Source organism: Salvelinus alpinus, chromosome 21 (genome assembly GCF_045679555.1).
Source record: "Salvelinus alpinus chromosome 21, SLU_Salpinus.1, whole genome shotgun sequence".
NCBI lineage: Eukaryota > Metazoa > Chordata > Actinopteri > Salmoniformes > Salmonidae > Salvelinus > Salvelinus alpinus.
In genome coordinates, this window is record NC_092106.1 from 49,081,015 (window position 1) to 49,104,447 (window position 23,433).

General features: G+C 49.1%; 1 protein-coding gene across 1 annotated transcript in view; it reads right to left on the reverse strand.

Annotated features, from left to right (window-relative positions):
- The window catches only part of gbe1b (glucan (1,4-alpha-), branching enzyme 1b), a 393,966-nt gene that overhangs the window by 246,602 nt on the left and 123,931 nt on the right, over nt 1-23,433 (reverse strand). Inside the window, exon 4 of the mRNA XM_071358105.1 lies at nt 6,976-7,101. Coding sequence (XP_071214206.1) covers nt 6,976-7,101 — 126 coding nt within the window. The remainder of the gene's footprint in view (nt 1-6,975; nt 7,102-23,433) is intronic.

Consider the following 23,433-nt stretch of genomic DNA (forward strand, 5'->3'; position numbering starts at 1 on the left):
GGTAGGCCACACAAGCTCACAGAACCTTACCGCTGAGTGCTGAAGCAAAAAAGTAAAAATCGTCTGTCCTCGGTTGTAAAATTCAGTTCCAAACTGCCTCTGGAAGCAACGTCAGCACAATAACTGTTCGTCGGGAGATTCATGAAATGAGTTTCCGTCGCTGAGCAGCCGCACACAAGCCTAAGATCACAAACGTCGGCTGGAGTGGTGTAAAGCTCGCCGCCATTGAACTATGAAGTACTGGAAACGCGTTGTCTGGCGTGATGAATCACGCTTCACTATCTGGCCGAAGAACGCAACCAGCCCAAATGCATAGTGCCAACTGTGAAGTTTGATGGAGAAGGAATAATGGTCTGGGACTGTATTTCATGGTTAAAGCTAGGCCCCTTAATTCCAGTGAAGGGAAATCTTAATGCTACAGCATACAATGACATTCTAGACGGTTCTATGCTTCCAACTTTCCTGTTTCAGCATGACAATGCCCTCGTGCACAAAGCAAGGTCCATACAGAAATGGTTTTGCGAGATCGGTGCGGAAGAACTTGACTGGCCTGCACAGAGCCCTGACCTCAACCCCATTGAACAACTTCGGGATGAATTGGAACACCGACTGCGAGCCAGGCCTAATCGCCCAACATCAGTGCCCGACCTCACTAATGCTCGTGGTTGAATGGAAGCAAGTCCCCGCAGAAAAAGTTCCAACATCTAGTGGAAAGCCTTCCCAGAAAAGTGGAGGTTGTTACAGCAAGGGGGGACCAACTCCATAATAAAAGCCCATGATTCTGGAATGAGATGTTCAACGAGCAGGTGTCCACATAATTTTGGTAACGTAGTGTACAAAAATAAATACATCATTGGACGTATAGACATTATGGACAGTATGTGGATAGAATATGTAGTATATCTGTTGAATATGTAGGACAGTACACACACACACACACACACACACACACACACACACACACACACACACACACACACACACACACACACACACACACACACACACACACACACACACACACACACACACACACACACACACACACACACAGTTGAACAGGATGGCCTTGACTAGAATACAGTATATACAGTGGGGAGAACAAGTATTTGATACACTGCCGATTTTGCAGGTTTTCCTACTTACAAAGCATGTAGAGGTCTGTAATTTTTATCATAGGTACACTTCAACTGTGAGAGACGGAATCTAAAACAAAAATCCAGAAAATCACATTGTATGATTTTTAAATAATTAATTTGCATTTTATTGCATGACATAAGTATTTGATCACCTACCAACCAGTAAGAATTCCGGCTCTCACAGACCTGTTAGTTTTTCTTTAAGAAGCCCTCCTGTTCTCCACTCATTACCTGTATTAACTGCACCTGTTTGAACTCGTTACCTGTATAAAAGACACCTGTCCACACACTCAATCAAACAGATTCCAACCTCTCCACAATGGCCAAGACCAGAGAGCTGTGTAAGGACATCAGGGATAAAATTGTAGACCTGCACAAGGCTGGGATGGGCTACAGGACAATAGGCAAGCAGCTTGGTGAGAAGGAAACAACTGTTGGCGCAATTATTAGAAAAAGGAAGAAGTTCAAGATGACGGTCAATCACCCTCGGTCTGGGGCTCCATGCAAGATTTCACCTCGTGGGGCATCAATGATCATGAGGAAGGTGAGGGATCAGCCCAGAACTACACGGCAGGACCTGGTAAATGACCTGAAGAGAGCTGGGACCACAGTCTCAAAGAAAACCATTAGTAACACACTACGCCGTCATGGATTAAAATCCTGCAGCGCACGCAAGGTCCCCCTGCTTAAGCCAGTGCATGTCCAGGCCTGTCTGAAGTTTGCCAATGACCATCTGGATGATCCAGAGGAGGAATGGGAGAAGGTCATGTGGTCTGATGAGACAAAAATATAGCTTTTTGGTCTAAACTCCACTCGCCGTGTTTGGAGGAAAAAGAAGGATGAGTACAACCCCAAGAACACCATCCCAACCGTGAAGCATGGAGGTGGAAACATCATTCTTTGGGGATGCTTTTCTGCAAAGGGGACAGGACGACTGCACCGTATTGAGTGGAGGATGGATGGGGCCATGTATCGCGAGATCTTGGCCAACAACCTCCTTCCCTCAGTAAGAGCATTGAAGATGGGTCGTGGCTGGGTCTTCCAGCATGACAACGACACGAAGCACACAGCCATGGCAACTAAGGAGTGGCTCCGTAAGAAGCATCTCAAGGTCCTGGAGTGGCCTAGCCAGTCTCCAGACCTGAACCCAATAGAAAATCTTTGGAGGGAGCTGAAAGTCCGTATTGCCCAGCGACAGCCCCGAAACCTGAAGGATCTGGAGAAGATCTGTAGGGAGGAGTGGGCCAAAATCCCTGCTGCAGTGTGTGCAAACCTAGTCAAGAACTACAGGAAACGTATGATCTCTGTAATTGCAAACAAAGGTTTCTGTACCAAATATTAAGTTCTGCTTTTCTGATGTATCAAATACTTATGTCATGCAATAAAATGCAAATTAATTAATTAAAAATCATACAATGTGATTTTCTGGATTTTTGTTTTAGATTCCGTCTCTCACAGTTGAAGTGTACCTATGATAAAAATTACAGACCTCTACATGCTTTGTAAGTAGGAAAACCTGCAAAATCGGCAGTGTATCAAATACTTGTTCTCCCCACTGTACATATGAAATGCGTAAAACAGTATGTAAACATTACCAAAGTGACCTGTGTTCCATGTCTATGTACATAGGGCAGCAGCCTCTCAGGTGCAGGGTTGAGTAACCGGGTGGTGGCCGGCTAGTGACATTGACTAAAGTTCAGAACAGGTTACTGGGTGGCTAATGGTGACTGTTTAACAGTCTGATGGCCTGTCAGCATCTCGGAACCCGCTTTGACATACCTGTGCCGTCCTCACCTTCTGGATGGAAGCGGGGTGAACAGGCCATGGCTCGGCTGACTGAGGTCCTCGATGATCTTTTTGGCCTCCCTGTGACACTGGATGCTGTCCTGGAGGGCAGGTAGTTGTCCCCCGGTGATGCGGTGGGCAGATCGCACCACCCTCTGGAGAACCCTGCGGTTGTGGACGGTGCAGTTGCTGTACCAGGCGGTGATACAGCCCAACAGGATGCTCTCAATGGTACATCTGTAAAAGTTTGTGAGGGTCTTAGGTGCCAAGCCAAATTTCTTCAGCCTCCTGAGGTTGACGAGGTGCTCTTGCGCCTTCTTCACAACACTGTCTGTGTGGGTGGACGATTTCAGGTTGTCAAAGATGTGTACACCGAGGAACTTGAAGCTTTTCACGTTCTCCACTGTGGTCCCGTCGATGTGGATAGGGGGCGTGCTCCCTCTGCTGTCTCCTGTAGTACACAATCGACTCTGCCAGGACCCTCACCTCCTCCCTGTAAGCTGTCTCGCCGTTGTTGTATATAAGGCCTACCACTGCTGTCGTCTGCAAACGTGATCATTGATCATATACATGATTAATTACAAATCTTAGATAGCTATTAAAGACTACCAGAACCCACTGGATACTCAAATTACATTGAATGAACTACAGGACAAAATACAAAACGTCCAACCCAAAAAGGCCTGTGGTGTTGATGGTATCCTCAATTAAATGATAAAATACATAAACCAGAATTCCAATTGGCAATACTTCAGCTCTGGCATCCTCCCCAATATTTGGAACCAAGGACTGATCACCACAATCCACAAAGTGGAGACAAATTTGACCCCAATAACTACCGTGGGATATGAGTTAACAGCAACCTTGGGAAAATCCTCTGCATTATCATTAAAAACAGACTTGTACGTTTCCTCAGTGAAAACAATTTCCTGAGCATACAGTATGTCAAATTGGCTTTTTACCAAATTACCATGCGACAGACCACGTATTCAACCTGCACACCCTAATTAAAAAATAAATAAAAACAAAGGCAAAGTCTTCTCATGCTTTGTTGATTTCAAAAAAGCTTTGACTCAATTTGGCATGAGGGACTGCTATACACATTGATGGAAAGTGGTGTGGGGGAAAAACATTAGACGTAAAATCAATGTACACAAACGAGTGTCCAGCCAAATAAGCAAAACACAGAACATTTCTTTCCACAGGGCCGTGGGGTGAGACAGGGATGAAGCTTGAGAGCCACCCTCTTCAACATATATATCATGAATTGGCAAGGGCACTAGAACAGTCAACAGCACCCGACCTCACCCTACTAGAATCTGAGGTAAAATGTCTCCTGTTTGCTGCTGATCTGGTGCTTCTGTCACCAACCAAGGAGGGCCTACAGCCCTACCTAGTTGCCCTAGAGCACACAAAAAACTATACCTTCCTCGGCCTTAACATCAACAAAGCCTTGAACAATCTGAGAGACAAAGCAAGAAGGGCTTTCCACGTCACCAAAAGGAAGATAAAATTCGACATCCCACGTAGACCAGAATTAGGCCGATACCCGCTAATGATTAAAATCCAGAAAAGAGAAGCTAAATTCTACAACCACCTAAAAGGAAGCGATTCCCAAACTTTCCATAACAAAGCCATCACCTAAAGAGAGATGAACCTGGAGAAGAGTCCCCTAAGCAAGCTGGTCCTGGGGCTCTGTTCACAAACACAAACAGACCCCACAGAGCACCAGCACAGCAACAGTAACACAATTAAACCCAACCAAATCATGAGAAAATAAAAAGATAATTACTTGACACATTGGAAAGAATTAACCAAAAAAACTAAGCAAACTGGAATGCTATTTGGCCCTAAACAGAGAGTACACAGTGGCAGAATACCTGACCACTGTGACTGACCCAAACTTAAGGAAAGCTTTGACTACGTACAGACTCAGTGAGCATAACCTTACTATTTAGAAAGGCCGCCGTAGGCAGACCTGGCTCTCAAGAGAAGACAGGCTATGTGCAACACTGCCCACAAAATTAGGTGGAAACTGAGCTGCACTTCCTGACCTCCTGCCAAATGTATGACCATATTAGAGACACATATTTCCCTCAGATTACACAGACCCACAAAGAATTAGAAAATAAATCCAATTTTGATAAACTCCCATATCTATTGTATGAAATACCACACAGTGTGCCATCACAGCAGCAAGATGTGTGACCTGTTGCCACAAGAAAAGGGCAACCAGTGAAGAACAAATACCACTATAAATACAACCCATATTTATGTTTAATTATTTTCACTTTAACTATTTGCACATCGTTACAACACTGTACATAGACAATGACATTTGAAATATCTCTATTTCTTTGAAACTTTTGTTCCAAAACACATGCACATTTGTGGCCTGCTGGAGGTCATTTTGCAGGGCTCTGGCAGTGCTCCTCCTTGCACAAAGGCGGAGGTAGCGGTCCTGCTGCTGGGTTGTTGCCCTCCTACGGCCTCCTCCACATCTCCTGATGTACTGGCCTGTCTCCTGGTAGCGCCTCCATGCTCTGGACACTACGCTGACAGACACAACAAACCTTCTTGCCACAGCTCGCATTGATGTGCCATCCTGGATGAGCTGCACTACCTGAGCCACTTGTGTGGGTTGTAGACTCCGTCTCATGCTACCACTAGAGTGAAAGCACCGCCAGCATTCAAAAGTGACCAAAACATCAGCCAGGAAGCATAGGAACTGAGAAGTGGTCTGTGGTCACCACCTGCAGAACCACTCCTTTATTGGGGGTGTCTTGCTAATTGCCTATAATTTCCACCTTTTGTCTATTCCATTTGCACAACAGCATGTGAAATGTATTGTCAATCAGTGTTGCTTCCTAAGTGGACAGTTTGATTTCACAGAAGTGTGATTGACTTGGAGTTACATTGTGTTGTTTAAGTGTTCCCTTTATTTTTTTGAGCAGTGTATATCACTTGCTACGGCAGTATATACACACGTCTCCCCATGCCAATAAAGATCTCTGAATTGAATTGAATTGAGAGAGAGACCACTGTCGCCTATTTAAAAGGAAGGGAAATAACAGGGGTCATTAAAACACTTTGGATGTGTCCTAAATAGCACCCATTTCACTACAAAGGGGACAACTTTTGACCATAGTGCACAGGATGCCCTTTCAGACACAGCCTTTTCATTGTTTTGGTCTGCCTGCTCTTCTGCTGGAGGGAGGACAGACACAATGCAGCCCCCTCCCTTACATACTGACACACCGAGCATCGAACACAGACTCAATAACACCAGCTATTGCGGTTAGAATAGCCATGTGAATGCGTTTCCCCATTGAAAAGCATTATGAATGATACGGATGACAGTGAGGACGTGATGCAGGTTTGTCTGGGATTGGGAGGGTTTTTTGGCTTCATCACTGATGAGAGATCAGGTACAGAACTCATCATTTATGTAAAGTGACGGAGGCCAGTGTAATAGTAGACTGTATAACTTACTAGGTCAGGTTGAGGAGGACTTCAATACTTACTAGGTAAGGAATTCAGTACTTACTAGATAAGGTTGATGAGGAATGCAGTACTTACTAGGTAAGGAATTCAGTACTTCCTAGATAAGGTTGATGAGGAATGCAGTACTTACTAGGTAAGGAATGCAGTACTTACTAGGTAAGGAATTCAGTACTTACTAGGTAAGGAATTCAGTACTTACTAGGTAAGGTTGAGGAGGAATTCAGTACTTACTAGGTAAGGAATGCAGTACTTACTAGGTAAGGTTGAGGAGAAATTCAGTACTTACTAGATAAGGTTGAGGAGGAATTCAGTACTTACTAGGGAAGGAATTCAGTACTTACTAGGTAAGGTTGAGGAGAAATTCAGTACTTACTAGGTAAGGTTGAGGAGGAATTCAGTACTTACTAGGGAAGGAATTCAGTACTTACTAGGTAAGGTTGAGGAGGAATTCAGTACTTACTAGGTAAGGAATTCAGTACTTACTAGGTAAGGTTGAGGAGGAATTCAGTACTTACTAGGTAAGGTTGAGGAGGAATTCAGTACTTACTAGGTACGGTTGAGGAGGGTCCCAGTGGACCCAGTCATAGATGACTTGTTTCTCGGCCTGGGTGGCGTACTTGGCCCAAGGTGAGATGCGGTACAGACGCTCTCCTTTCTTAGTGTGGACCACAACCTGCAGGGACACCAGACAGGTGACAGGTGACACAAGAGGTTACAGCAGTCGCAAACAAAGACACAGGGGTTGCTTCCCAATTGGTACCCTATTCCATTTATAGTGCACTACCTTTGGCCAGGGCCCATAGGCACTACATAGGGAATAGGGTGCCATTTGGGAGTCACAGCACCAGTATTGTAGGTATACAGTGTAAAGATGAAATTCCCAAAGAAAATGGTTAGAGACAGTGAAGTGAGGACAAAGAGGACAGGCTTTCAAAACATATGGACAATGTTAGGCCATTACCTGGGAGACAAGACAGATGACTGGGGTTAAAGAGGAAGTCACAGCAAAGACACAACGAGAGGGTAATCAAAATAAAAGGTCAAAGGTAAAACATAGGAAGAAAGGTAGGGCATTCAGAATATAGAAACACTGTGCAGACCACCTGGGAAATAAGACTGATGACTGGGGTTAGAATTAGGTCAGACCAGTCAACAACTAATCTTGTCCACCAGCCGGCTCTTTCTCTTTGGAACCATCTGGTTTCACAGAGTCTCAGAAACGGACTTGAACGCAGCCTATGGCAGAGCGGGGGAAACACTACAGCTGGGAACTTCATTGGCTGATCTCTCAGTACCTCAGCATCTAGTACACGTATCCAACTCATTCCACAGAGGGCCGAGTGTCTCCAGGATCTAGTACATGTGTCCAACTCATTCCATGTAGGGCCGAGTGTCTGCCGGGGTCTAGTACACGTGTCCAACTCATTCCACAGAGGGCCGAGTGTCTCCGGGATCTAGTACATGTGTCCAACTCATTCCACGGAGGGCCGAGTGTCTCCGGGATCTAGTACACGTGTCCAACTCATTCCACGGAGGCCCGAGTGTCTCCGGGATCTAGTACACGTGTCCAACTCATTCCACGGAGGGCCGAGTGTCTCCGGGGGTTTTTGCTCCTCCTTTGTACCTGATTGATGAATTAAGGAAATAACTCCCCTCACCTGGTTATCTAGGTATTAATTGAAAGGAAAAACCAGCAGACACGAGGCCCTACATGGAATGAGTTGGACACGTGTACTAGATCCCGGCAGACACTCGGCCCTCCGTGGAATGAGTTTGACACATGTACTAGATCCCGGCAGACTGTCGGCCCTCCGTGGAATGAGTTTGACACATGTACTAGATCCCGGCAGACTCTCGGCCCTCCGTGGAATGAGTTTGACACATGTACTAGATCCCGGCAGACACTCGGCCCTCCGTGGAATGAGTTTGACAACCCTGATCTAGCGTACCCCTGATTACATTGTGGATTTCAAAGTGCGAGCAGTGCATGTGATTTAGGCTAAACCAGGAAGTGAGATAGGGAAAGTATGCATTGTAGAACTGGTTCACATATAAACTTTATATGCCCAAACTCAGAATCAAAACCGGGCTTCCAAAAAATGATATGGTGGCTGTAATAGGACATGTGGCACAAGCATTTCGCTACACTCGCATTAACGTCTGCTAACCATGTGTATGTGACCAATAAAATGTGAATAATTAAATAAAATGAAATCCCATCTAATACAGCTGTAGCAGTCTTTCTCTGACCTCAAAATTTAACCCACGGCCCTTTTAAGTCCCACTTTGTTGTACAGTATTTCCAGGCTCTATATGCAGTAGCAAAATTAGCCTGGGGACAAGGTCAGTCAAGGCAAAGACACATGGTAAAGCAAGGTCATTCAACGCAGAGACCGAGTCAGGCCTGTTCAACAACAACAGAGACCGAGTCAGGCCTGTTCAACAACGCAGAGACCGAGTCAGGCCTGTTCAACAACGCAGAGACCGAGTCAGGCCTGTTCAACAACGCAGAGACCGAGTCAGGCCTGTTCAACAACAACAGAGACCGAGTCAGGCCTGTTCAACAACACAGAGACCGAGTCAGGCCTGTTCAACAACAACAGAGACCGAGTCAGGCCTGTTCAACAACACAGAGACCGAGTCAGGCCTGTTCAACAACAACAGAGACCGAGTCAGGCCTGTTCAACAACAACAGAGACCGAGTCAGGCCTGTTCAACAACACAGAGACCGAGTCAGGCCTGTTCAACAACAACAGAGACCGAGTCAGGCCTGTTCAACAACAACAGAGACCGAGTCAGGCCTGTTCAACAACACAGAGACCGAGTCAGGCCTGTTCAACAACAACAGAGACCGAGTCAGGCCTGTTCAACAACAACAGAGACCGAGTCAGGCCTGTTCAACAACAACAGAGACCGAGTCAGGCCTGTTCAACAACAACAGAGACCGAGTCAGGCCTGTTCAACAACAACAGAGACCGAGTCAGGCCTGTTCAACAACAACAGAGACCGAGTCAGGCCTGTTCAACAACAACAGAGACCGAGTCAGGCCTGTTCAACAACAACAGAGACCGAGTCAGGCCTGTTCAACAACACAGAGAAAGGTCCCAAATGGACACCCTATTCCCTACATTGTGCACTACTTCCGACAAGAGCCAGGGCTACGGACAGTGCACTGTACAGGGAACAGGGTGTCAAATTGGGATAAAAACCAGACCTTCCTCAGTAAAAGATGAAGGGATGGAAGGATGAAGAGATGACAGGAAGAAGGAAAGAAAGGATGAGTGATACCAGTCCGAGGAGAAGATATCACAAAATCAACAATAGCTGCCAGACCTGTGCTCCAGACTGTACGTGCGTATAATTTACAACACATGCATAAAATGTGCCACTAAGTGTTTGCGTATTTCTTAGGAAATAGCTGACTCTCTGTTTCATCCATCTGACAAAGAAAAAAGGTGCCGGCTGTTCAACGAGCACTTTTCATTGTCAGTTCATCAAGGAAAGACATTCCACTTCAATCAAAGCTGCTCCCTCGTCCTCCATCATCCGTCCATGCCTCTTCTCTCGTTCTCTCGTTCCAGCCCCCCCCCCCCCCCGATTTAATAGTGTGTACTCTCTGTGTGTGTGAACTTATCGTTGGAGTGCCTGGGAGACAGAATCAAGAAAAAAAGTGTTGATAAATCCATGAATCAAAAGGGAAAGGAACGTAATTTAATCTAGACAATGTTATTGGAAGGTCATTTAATCTAGACAATGTTATTGGAAGGTCATTTAATCTAGACAATGTTATTGGAAGATAATTTAATCTAGACAATGTTATTGGAAGGTCATTTAATCTAGACAATGTTATTGGAAGATAATTTAATCTAGACAATGTTATTGGAAGGTCATTTAATCTAGACTACGTTATTGGAAGATAATTTAATTCTAGACAATGTTATTGGAAGATAATTTAATTCTAGACAATGTTATTGGAAGGTAATTTAATTCTAGACAATGTTATTGGAAGGTAATTTAATTCTAGACAATGTTATTGGAAGGTAATTTTATTCTAGACAATGTTATTGGAAGGTAATTTTATTCTAGACAATGTTATTGGAAGGTAATTTAATTCTAGACAATGTTATTGGAAGGTAATTTAATTCTAGACAATGTTATTGGAAGGTTATTTAATCTTAAATTATGTTATTGGAAGGTTATTTAATCTAGATGTTATTGGAAGGTTATTTAATCTAGATGTTATTGGAAGATAATTTAATCTAGACAATGTTATTGGAAGGTAATTTAATTCTAGATGATGTTATTGGCAAATATGATAAACGGTTCTATATTGTATCTTAATGATAGGTTAAGTGACAGGCCTGTGTTTCACATCTCTTAATCTAGGTGAGGGAGGACTGTGTGTGTGTGTGTGTGTGTGTGTGTGTGTGTGTGTGTGTGTGTGTGTGTGTGTGTGTGTGTGTGTGTGTGGGGGAGGACTGAACCAAGTGCCATTTTTTTCTCCCTGCGGTGCTAATGCTGTCGGCTAGGATCAGTAACAACTTCCCATCCAGAGAGAAGGGGGCTGGGGTGGGGGGGCTGGGGTGGGGGTCCCCAACTGGCACCCTACTCCCTATATAGTGCACTGCATTTGACTAGAGCCTTATGTCCCTAAATAGGAAAAAGGGTGCCATTTGGGATGCAGCGGGAGTCAGAGACAGAGAGAGAGAGAGAGAGAGAGAGAGAGAGAGAGAGAGAGAGAGAGAGAGAGAGAGAGACAGAGACCGAGAGAGAGACAGAGACCGAGAGAGACAGAGAGAGACACCGAGAGAGACAGAGAGAGAGAGAGAGAGAGAGAGAGACAGAGAGAGAGAGAGAGAGAGAGAGAGAGAGAGAGAGAGAGAGAGACAGAGAGACAGAGAGAGAGAGAGACAGAGAGACAGAGAGAGAGAGAGAGAGAGAGAGAGAGAGAGAGAGAGAAATCTGTGAAAATCAGAAATCTATGAGATCAAAAGGGTAGTAATGCTGCTGCCTATCATCCATTATTGGTTCTATTAACCAGTCAGTCTCCTTTCTGACCCGCCAGGGACAGAGAAAAAGAGTGAAAGAGTGTTTGTGAGAAAGAAGAGAAGAGAGAGAGAAAAAGAAAAAGCAGGAGAATTAGAACATAATTAGCCTAACTCTGACCACCTCTGTGGAGAGGGAGTGACGGCCCCCTCTGCCACCTGCCTATAACCCCTGTGTGTGTGTGTGTGTGTGTGTGTGTGTGTGTGTGTGTGTGTCTGCCACCTGCCTGTAACCCCTGTGTGTGTGTGTGTGTGTGTGTGTGTGTGTGTGTGTGTGTGTGTGTGTGTGTGTGTGTGTGTGTGTGTGTGTGTGTGTACCACCTGCCTGTAACCCCTGTGTGTGTGTGTGTGTGTGTGTGTGTGTGTGTCTGCCACCTGCCTGTAACCCCTGTGTGTGTGTGTGTGTGTGTCTGCCACCTGTCTGTAACCCTCCTAGCCCCCTCCACCTGCCCCTCCTAGCTCCCTCCCTCCCAGCCCCCTCCAACTCCTAGCCCCCACCACCTCCCAGCTCCCTCCACCTCCCCCTCCCAGCTCCCTCCACCCTAGCCCCCTCCACCTGCCCCTCCTAGCTCCCTCCCTCCTAGCCCCCTCCACCTCCCAGCTCCCTCCACCTCCCAGCTCCCTCCACCTCCCCCTCCTAGCCCCCTCCACCTCCCAGCTCCCTCCACCTCCCCCTCCTAGCTCCCTCCACCTTCCCCTCCTAGCTCCCTCCACCTTCCCCTCCCAGCTCCCTCCACCTTCCCCTCCCAGCTCCCTCCACCTTCCCCTCCCAGCTCCCTCCACCTTCCCCTCCTAGCTCCCTCCACCTTCCCCTCCTAGCTCCCTCCACCTTCCCCTCCTAGCTCCCTCCACCTCCTAGCTCCCTCCACCTCAACCTCCCAGCTACCTCCTAGCCCCCTCCACCTCCCCCTCCTAGCCCCCTCCTAGCTCCCTCCACCTCCCCCTCCTAGCTCCCTCCACCTCCCCCTCCTAGCTCCCTCCACCTCCCCCTCCTAGCTCCCTCCACCTCTCCCTCCTAGCTCCCTCCACCTCCTAGCTCCCTCCACCCCCCCCCTCCTAGCTCCCTCCACCTCCCCCTCCTAGCTCCCTCCACCTCCCCCTCCTAGCCCCCTCCACCTCCCCCTCCTAGCTCCCTCCACCTCCCCCTCCTAGCTCCCTCCTAGCCCCCTCCACCTCCCCCCCCTCGCCCCCTCCCACTCCCCCTCCTAGCTCCCTCTACCTCCCCCTCCTAGCTCCCTCTACCTCCCCCTCCTAGCTCCCTCCACCTCCCCCTCCTAGCTCCCTCCCCCTCCACCTCCCCCTCCTAGCTCCCTCCACCTCCCCCTCCTAGCTCCCTCCTAGCCCCCTCCACCTCCCCCTCCTAGCCCCCTCCACCTCCCCCTCCTAGCTCCCTCCTAGCCCCCTCCCCCTCCTAGCTCCCTCCTAGCCCCCTCCACCTCCCCCTCCTAGCCCCCTCCACCTCCCCCTCCTAGCTCCCTCCTATCCCCCTCCACCTCCCCCTCCTAGCCCCCTCCACCTCCCCCTCCTAGCTCCCTCCTAGCTCCCTCCTAGCCCCCTCCACCTCCCCCTCCTAGCCCCCTCCACCTCCCCCTCCTAGCTCCCTCCTAGCCCCCTCCACCTCCCCCTCCTAGCCCCCTCCACCTCCCCCTCCTAGCCCCCTCCTAGCCCCCTCCACCTCCCCCTCCTAGCTCCCTCCTAGCCCCCTCCACCTCCCCCTCCTAGCCCCCTCCACCTCCACCTCCTAGCTCCCTCCACCTCAACCTCCCAGCTACCTCCTAGCCCCCTCCACCTCCCCCTCCTAGCCCCCTCCACCTCCCCCTCCTAGCCCCCTCCTAGCTCCCTCCACCTCCCCCTCCTAGCTCCCTCCACCTCCCCCTCCTAGCTCCCTCCACCTCCCCCTCCTAGCTCCCTCCACCTCTCCCTCCACCTCCCCCTCCTAGCTCCCTCCACCTCCTAGCTCCCTCCACCCCCCCCCTCCTAGCTCCCTCCACCTCCCCCTCCTAGCTCCCTCCACCTCCCCCTCCTAGCTCCCTCCACCTCCCCCTCCTAGCTCCCTCCTAGCCCCCTCCACCTCCCCCTCCTAGCCCCCTCCACCTCCCCCTCCTAGCTCCCTCCTAGCCCCCTCCCCCTCCTAGCCCCCTCCTAGCCCCCTCCACCTCCCCCTCCTAGCCCCCTCCTAGCTCCCTCCACCTCCCCCTCCTAGCTCCCTCCACCTCCCCCTCCTAGCTCCCTCCACCTCCCCCTCCTAGCCCCCTCCACCTCCCCCTCCTAGCTCCCTCCACCTCCCCCTCCTAGCTCCCTCCTAGCCCCCTCCACCTCCCCCTCCTAGCTCCCTCCTAGCCCCCTCCCCCTCCCCCTCCTAGCTCCCTCCTAGCCCCCTCCACCTCCCCCTCCTAGCCCCCTCCACCTCCCCCTCCTAGCTCCCTCCTAGCCCCCTCCACCTCCCCCTCCTAGCCCCCTCCACCTCCCCCTCCTAGCTCCCTCCTAGCCCCCTCCACCTCCCCCTCCTAGCTCCCTCCTAGCCCCCTCCACCTCCCCCTCCTAGCCCCCTCCACCTCCCCCTCCTAGCCCCCTCCACCTCCCCCTCCTAGCCCCCTCCTAGCCCCCTCCACCTCCCCCTCCTAGCCCCCTCCACCTCCCCCTCCTAGCCCCCTCCTAGCCCCCTCCACCTCCCCCTCCTAGCTCCCTCCTAGCCCCCTCCACCTCCCCCTCCTAGCCCCCTCCACCTCCCCCTCCTAGCTCCCTCCTAGCCCCCTCCACCTCCCCCTCCTAGCCCCCTCCACCTCCCCCTCCTAGCCCCCTCCACCTCCCCCTCCTAGCCCCCTCCACCTCCCCCTCCTAGCCCCCTCCACCTCCCCCTCCTAGCCCCCTCCACCTCCCCCTCCTAGCTCCCTCCTAGCCCCCTCCACCTCCCCCTCCTAGCTCCCTCCTAGCCCCCTCCACCTCCCCCTCCTAGCCCCCTCCACCTCCCCCTCCTAGCCCCCTCCACCTCCCCCTCCTAGCCCCCTCCACCTCCCCCTCCTAGCTCCCTCCACCTCCCCCTCCTAGCCCCCTCCACCTCCCCCTCCTAGCTCCCTCCTAGCCCCCTCCCCCTCCTAGCTCCCTCCTAGCCCCCTCCACCTCCCCCTCCTAGCTCCCTCCTAGCCCCCTCCACCTCCCCCTCCTAGCCCCCTCCACCTCCCCCTCCTAGCTCCCTCCTAGCCCCCTCCACCTCCCCCTCCTAGCCCCCTCCACCTCCCCCTCCTAGCTCCCTCCTAGCCCCCTCCACCTCCCCCTCCTAGCCCCCTCCACCTCCCCCTCCTAGCCCCCTCCACCTCCCCCTCCTAGCCCCCTCCTAGCTCCCTCCTAGCCCCCTCCACCTCCCCCTCCTAGCCCCCTCCACCTCCCCCTCCACCTCCCCCTCCTAGCCCCCTCCACCTCCCCCTCCTAGCCCTCTACACCTCCCCCTCCTAGCCCCCTCCACCTCCCCCTCCACCTCCCCCTCCTAGCCCCCTCCACCTCCCCCTCCTAGCTCCCTCCTAGCCCCCTCCACCTCCCCCTCCTAGCCCCCCTCCACCTCCCCCTCCTAGCCCCCTCCACCTCCCCCTCCTAGCCCCCTCCTAGCCCCCTCCACCTCCCCCTCCTAGCCCCCTCCACCTCCCCCTCCACCTCCCCCTCCTAGCCCCCTCCACCTCCCCCTCCTAGCCCTCTACACCTCCCCCTCCTAGCCCCCTCCACCTCCCCCTCCACCTCCCCCTCCTAGCCCCCTCCACCTCCCCCTCCTAGCCCCCTCCACCTCCCCCTCCTAGCTCCCTCCACCTCCCCCTCCTAGCCCCCTCCACCTCCCCCTCCTAGCCCCCTCCTAGCTCCCTCCACCTCCCCCTCCTAGCCCTCTACACCCAGGCAGCCTTCCCTACTGGGATGTTCTCATTACATGTGGCCCACCTGGGGACAACTAGGCCTATTCTGGACCCCCCAGCAACACACTTCACACTTTATAAAGCTTCTAGACAGACAGATAGCTAGCTGGAGAAACGGATTGGTAGGAGGGCCAGAGTCATGCTGAGTCACAAATGGCTCCCTATTCCCTACATAGTGCCTAGTCCCCTATGGGAACCTGTTCAAAAGTTGTGCACTATATAGGGAGCCATTTGGGACACAGACCTGAAGGGCTAGGACTACAGACTAAATGACTAGAATTAGAGGTTTATTAGAGGGGAGAGGAGAGCAGGGTGGGAATCAAAACAACTGATACCCAAGTTGCTCTGGTAGTGGTACTGTGTTAGATACTGGCAAATACAATGCTATCAACAAGCCTTTCGGCATGCTGGCAGAGAAGGGCAGTCAACATGTACTGCACTGACACAAATTACTGACAATTGGTTGAAAGAAATTGATAATAAGAAGATTGCGGGAGCTGTACTGTTAGATTTCAGTGCAGCCTTTGATAGTATATTGACCCCGACCTGTTGTTGAGAACACTTACGTGTTGTGGCTTTTCAAGCTCTGCCATATCGTAGATTCAGAGCCATCTATCTAATAGAACTCAAAGGGTTTTCTTTAACGGAAGCTTCTCTAAATGTCAAACATGTAGGGTGTGGTGCACCGCAGGGCAGCTCTCTAGGCCCTCTACTCTTTTGTAGTTTTTACCAATGACCTGCCACTGGCATTAAACAAAGCATGTGTGTCCACGTATGCTGATGATTCAACCATATACGGGTCAACAACCACAGCTAAATGAAGTCACTGAAACCCTTAAAGAGTTGCAGTCAGTTTTGGAATGAGCTCCCAGTAAAAAATATTATACAAAATTCTGACAAATCTCTAAAACTAAGAGCATTGCATTTGGTACAAATCATTCGCTAAACTCTAGACCTCAGCTCAATCTGGTAATGAATAGTGTGGCTGTTGAACAAGTTGAGGAGACTAAATGACTTGGTGTTAACTTAGATTGTAAACTGACATGGTCAAAACATACAGATTCAATGGTGGTAAAGATGGGGAGAGGTCTGTCCGTAATAAAGAGCTCCTCTGCTTTTTTGACACCACACTCCTAAAAAGCAGAAAGACCTAGTTAAGCTGCAGCTGGCCCAGAACAGAGCGCCATGTTTTGCTCTTCATTGTAATCAGAGGGCTAATATAAATACTACGAATGCCAGTCTCTCTTGGCCAATAATTGAAGAGAGACTGACTGCATCACTTATTTTTATGAGAACCATCAAAGTGTTGAAAAATCTAAATTGTTTGCATAGTCAACTTACACAGACACTTACCCCACCAGAAATGCCACCAGGGGTCTTTTCACAGTCCCCAAATCCAGAACAAATTCAAGAAAGTGTACAGTATTATATAGAGCCCTTTATTGCATGGAACTTCCTTCTATCTCATATTGCTCAAATGAACAGCAACCCTGTTTGAAAAGCAACACCTCTCCCCTACTTGACCTAGAGCGGCAGGTAGCCTAGTGGTTAGAGCGTTGGGCCAGTAACCGAAAGGAATAAAAACACCAACTGGAAGCATATTAGAGGGGGAAGCAGGGAGGCAGCAGGCAGGGTTGGGGTGAGAGGTGACAGACAGGAATAAACACACCAACTGGAAGCATATTAGAGGGGGAAGCAGGGAGGCAGCAGGCAGGGTTGGGGTGAGAGGTGACAGACAGGAATAAACACACCAACTGGAAGCATATTAGAGGGGGAAGCAGGGAGGCAGCAGGCAGGGTTGGGGTGAGAGGTGACAGACAGGAATAAACACACCAACTGGAAGCATATTAGAGGGGGAAGCAGGGAGGCAGCAGGCAGGGTTGGGGTGAGAGGTGACAGACAGGAATAAACACACCAACTGGAAGCATATTAGAGGGGGAAGCAGGGAGGCAGCAGGCAGGGTTGGGGTGAGAGGTGACAGACAGGAATAAACACACCAACTGGAAGCATATTAGAGGGGGAAGCAGGGAGGCAGCAGGCAGGGTTGGGGTGAGAGGTGACAGACAGGAATAAACACACCAACTGCTACATGTCTACCATCATGTAAGCGAAGCTGCTATTATCCTACAATATTATATAGCATAATGTAAGTTAAGAAGCTATTATACTACACTATTATATAGTATAATGTAAAGGAAGCTGCACTGGTACTACAGTATATTATAGTATAATGTAAAGGAAGCTGCACTGGTACTACAGTATATTATAGTATAACGTAAAGGAAGCTGCACTGGTACTACAGTATAACGTAAAGGAAGCTGCACTGGTACTACAGTATAGTATAGTATAACGTAAAGGAAGCTGCACTGGTACTACAGTATAACGTAAAGGAAGCTGCACTGGTACTACAGTATAGTATAGTATAACGTAAAGGAAGCTGCACTGGTACTACAGTATATTATAGTATAACGTAAAGGAAGCTGCACTGGTACTACAGTATATTATAGTATAATATAAAGAAGGCTGCCCTGGTACTACAGTATATTATAGTATAACGTAAAGGAAGCTGCCCTGGTACTACAATATATTATAGTATAACGTAAAGGAAGCTGCCCTGGTACTACAGTATATTATAGTATAATGTAAAGGAAGCTGCACTGGTACTACAGTATATTATAGTATAATGTAAAGGAAGCTGCACTGGTACTACAGTATATTATAATATAACGTAAAGGAAGCTGCACTGGTACTACAGTTTATTATAGTATAATGTAAAGGAAGCTGCCCTGGTACTACAGTATAACGTAAAGGAAGCTGCACTGGTACAACAGTATATTATAGTATAACGTAAAGGAAGCTGCACTGGTACTACAGTATATTATAGTATAATATAAAGAAGGCTGCCCTGGTACTACAGTATATTATAGTATAATGTAAAGGAAGCTGCACTGGTACTACAGTATATTATAGTATAACGTAAAGGAAGCTGCCCTGGTACTACAGTATATTATAGTATAACGTAAAGGAAGCTGCCCTGGTACTACAGTATATTATAGTATAACGTAAAGGAAGCTGCCCTGGTACTACAGTATATTATAGTATAATGTAAAGGAAGCTGCACTGGTACTACAGTATATTATAGAATAATGTAAAGGAAGCTGCACTGGTACTACAGTATATTATAATATAACGTAAAGGAAGCTGCACTGGTACTACAGTATATTATAGTATAACGTAAAGGAAGCTGCCCTGGTACTACAGTATATTATAATATAACGTAAAGGAAGCTGCCCTGGTACTACAGTATAACGTGAAGGAAGCTGCCCTGGTACTACAGTATAACGTAAAGGAAGCTGCCCTGGTACTACATTATAGTATAATGTAAAGGAAGCTGCCCTGGTACTACATTATAGTATAGTATAATGTAAAGGAAGCTGCCCTGGTACTACAGTATATTATAGTATAACGTAAAGGAAGCTGCCCTGGTACTACAGTATATTATAGTATAACGTAAAGGAAGCTGCCCTGGTACTACAGTATAACGTAAAGGAAGCTGCCCTGGTACTACAGTATATTATAGTATAATGTAAAGGAAGCTGCACTGGTACCACAGTATATTATAGTATAGCGTAAAGGAAGCTGCCCTGGTACTACAGTATAACGTAAAGGAAGCTGCCCTGGTAATACAGTATATTATAGTATAATGTAAAGGAAGCTGCACTGGTACTACAGTATATTATAGTATAATGTAAAGGAAGCTGCACTGGTACTACAGTATATTATAGTATAGCGTAAAGGAAGATGCCCTGGTACTACAGTATATTATAGTATAATGTAAAGGAAGCTGCCCTGGTACTACAGTATATTATAGTATAGCGTAAAGGAAGACGCCCTGGTACTACAGTATATTATAGTATAATGTAAAGGAAGCTGCCCTGGTACTACAGTATATTATAGTATAACGTAAAGGAAGCTGCACTGGTACTACAGTATATTATAGTATAGCGTAAAGGAAGATGCCCTGGTACTACAGTATATTATAGTATAATGTAAAGGAAGCTGCCCTGGTACTACAGTATATTATAGTATAATGTAAAGGAAGATGCCCTGGTACTACAGTATATTATAGTATAATGTAAAGGAAGCTGCCCTGGTACTACAGTATATTATAGTATAATGTAAAGGAAGCTGCACTGGTACTACAGTATATTATAGTATAGCGTAAAGGAAGATGCCCTGGTACTACAGTATATTATAGTATAATGTAAAGGAAGCTGCCCTGGTACTACAGTATATTATAGTATAGCGTAAAGGAAGATGCCCTGGTACTACAGTATATTATAGTATAATGTAAAGGAAGCTGCCCTGGTACTACAGTATATTATAGTATAACGTAAAGGAAGCTGCCCTGGTACTACAGTATATTATAGTATAACGTAAAGGAAGCTGCCCTGGTACTACAGTATATTATAGTATAATGTAAAGGAAGCTGCCCTGGTACTAGAACCGTGAAGTTTGAAAAGTAAAAATAGTTGACACTGTGTGGAGTACGGCAGGCAGCAGCCACTGGGCTGTGTTGGAAAACCTTTGCAGGAACACTCTACAAGGACAGACTGTGACAGCAATTAACCGAGAGAGACACTGATGTAGCTTTTAGAAAAAAGAAGGAAAAAAAGACATGAAGACAATGAACTAAGAGCTTGTTTGCAGTTGGCATATTGTTCCCCAGAAGCAGAGAGCCCCACAGAATGATGCACACGGCAACTGATTTACATGAAACAAACGATTGGAGCGGGGCCCTTGGTGTACACACACACACACATACGACAGAGAGACAGATTGGAGCAGGACCCTTGGTTCCAGGAAGGAGTAGCTGTGGAACTAATTTAGATGAGGAAACTCCGAGCCAGGCAGAACCAAGAGCCAAGCAGCTTAGAGGGATGAGGGAGGAGGCTTGAGGGAGGGACACAGAGAGACAGAGAGGGAGAGGGGGGACACAGAGAGACAGAGAGGGAGGACACAGAGAGACAGACAGGGAGAGGGGGGACACAGAGAGACAGAGGGGGAGAGGGGGGACACAGAGAGACAGAGAGGGAGAGGGGGGACACAGAGAGACAGAGAGGGAGGACACAGAGAGACAGACAGGGAGAGGGGGGACACAGAGAGACAGAGGGGGAGAGGGGGGACACAGAGAGACAGAGAGGGAGAGGGGGGACACAGAGAGACAGAGAGGGAGAGGGGGGACACAGAGAGACAGAGAGGGGGGACACAGAGAGACAGAGAGGGAGAGGGGGAACACAGAGAGACAGAGAGGGGGGACACAGAGAGACAGAGAGGGAGGACACAGAGAGACAGAGAGGGAGAGGGGGGACACAGAGAGACAGAGAGGGGGGACACAGAGAGACAGAGAGGGAGAGGGGGGACACAGAGAGACAGAGAGGGAGGACACAGAGAGACAGAGAGGGAGAGGGGGAACACAGAGAGACAGAGGGGGGGGGACACAGAGAGACAGAGAGGGAGAGGGGGGACACAGAGAGACAGAGAGGGAGAGGGGGGACACAGAGAGACAGAGAGGGAGGACACAGAGAGACAGAGAGGGAGAGGGGGAACACAGAGAGACAGAGAGGGGGGACACAGAGAAACAGAGAGGGAGAGGGGGGACACAGAGAGACAGAGAGGGGACACAGAGAGACAGAGAGGGGGGACACAGAGAGACAGAGAGGGAGAGGGGGTACACAGCGAGACAGAGAGGGGACACAGAGAGACAGAGAGGGAGAGGGGGAACACAGAGAGACAGAGAGGGGGGACACAGAGAGACAGACAGGGAGAGAGCAGTATAGTAGTAGGAGAGATAAGAACTGCAGATGGGGGAGAGGGATGAGGGAGAGAGGGATGTAGAAACAGTCGTGATTCTCTCATCAGATAAATTGTATCTCCACATTCCACTGTAAACTATCCTTCTGTATTCTACCACAGAGTTGCAGTCCTTAGCTTCAACCCACAGTGTGTAGGAGTCTAGCAGACAGACTTAACATTTAAAAAAGGGGCAATATGCAGTTGCTACATCCATTTCTGGACTTGTATGTATGATATGTACCCATTGATTCTTGCAGAATATAACGGACACATTCCTTATGAGCATAACCCATCAGAACAAAAACTACAGTACTGTAGGCTACCTTGATATTATACAGCAGTCAATGTTTTACTCCCACGTTTGTAAACAAACACTGTATAGCCTCAAAGCATGCTTAAAACCATAATGTTGATATCATGGATGGTCAGTCCTTGCATCCATACCTCTATCTATGAATTTGAGAGTGGTTACATTTCTCCATCTACGTCCCCTCAGCTTTGTACCGAAACAGTATGCTTTGTTATCGTTTTTAAACTGCGGATTGCCCCTTTAACCAGCTAATGAGAGCACATTCTCTGTTACAAATCAGACCCGACCAAGAGGCTGTAGAGGTACAGATACAGACCCGACCAAGAGGGTGTAGCGGTACAGATACAGACCCGACCAAGAGGATGTAGCGGTACAGAAACAGACCCGACCAAGAGGATGTAGAGGTACAGATACAGACCCGACCAAGAGGATGTAGCGGTACTGATACAGACCCGACCAAGAGGATGTAGCGGTACAGATACAGACCCGACCAAGAGGGTGTAGCGGTACAGATACAGACCCGACCAAGAGGATGTAGCGGTACAGAAACAGACCCGACCAAGAGGATGTAGAGGTACAGATACAGACCCGACCAAGAGGATGTAGCGGTACTGATACAGACCCGACCAAGAGGATGTAGCGCTACAGATACAGACCCGACCAAGAGGATGTAGAGGTACAGATACAGACCCGACCAAGAGGATGTAGCGGTACTGATACAGACCCGACCAAGAGGATGTAGTGGTACAGATACAGACCCGACCAAGAGGATGGAGTGGTACAGATACAGACCCGACCAAGAGGATGTAGCGGTACTGATACAGACCCGACCAAGAGGATGTAGCGGTACAGATACAGACCCGACCAAGAGGATGTAGAGGTACAGATACAGACCCGACCAAGAGGATGTAGCGGTACTGATACAGACCCGACCAAGAGGATGTAGTGGTACAGATACAGACCCGACCAAGAGGATGGAGTGGTACAGATACAGACCCGACCAAGAGGATGTAGCGGTACTGATACAGACCCGACCAAGAGGATGTAGCGGTACAGATACAGACCCGACCAAGAGGATGGAGTGGTACAGATACAGACCCGACCAAGAGGATGTAGTGGTACAGATACAGACCCGACCAAGAGGATGGAGTGGTACAGATACAGACCCGACCAAGAGGATGTAGCGGTACAGATACAGACCCGACCAAGAGGATGTAGCGGTACAGAAACAGACCCGACCAAGAGGATGTAGCGGTACAGATACAGACCCGACCAAGAGGATGTAGAGGTACAGAAACAGACCCGACCAAGAGGATGTAGCGGTACAGATACAGACCCGACCAAGAGGATGTAGCGGTACAGATACAGACCCGACCAAGAGGATGTAGCGGTACAGATACAGACCCGACCAAGAGGATGTAGCGGTACAGATACAGACCCGACCAAGAGGATGTAGCGGTACAGAAACAGACCCGACCAAGAGGCTGTAGACGTACAGATACAGACCCGACCAAGAGGATGTAGAGGTACAGAAACAGACCCGACCAAGAGGATGTAGAGGTACAGATACAGAGCCGACCAAGAGGATGGAGCGGTACAGATACAGACCCGACCAAGAGGATGGAGCGGTACAGATACAGACCCGACCAAGAGGATGTAGCGGTACAGATACAGACCCGACCAAGAGGATGTAGCGGTACAGAAACAGACCCGACCAAGAGGATGTAGTGGTACAGATACAGACCCGACCAAGAGGCTGTAGAGGTACAGATACAGACCCGACCAAGAGGCTGTAGAGGTACAGATACAGACCCGACCAAGAGGATGGAGTGGTACAGATACAGACCCGACCAAGAGGATGGAGTGGTACAGATACAGACCCGACCAAGAGGCTG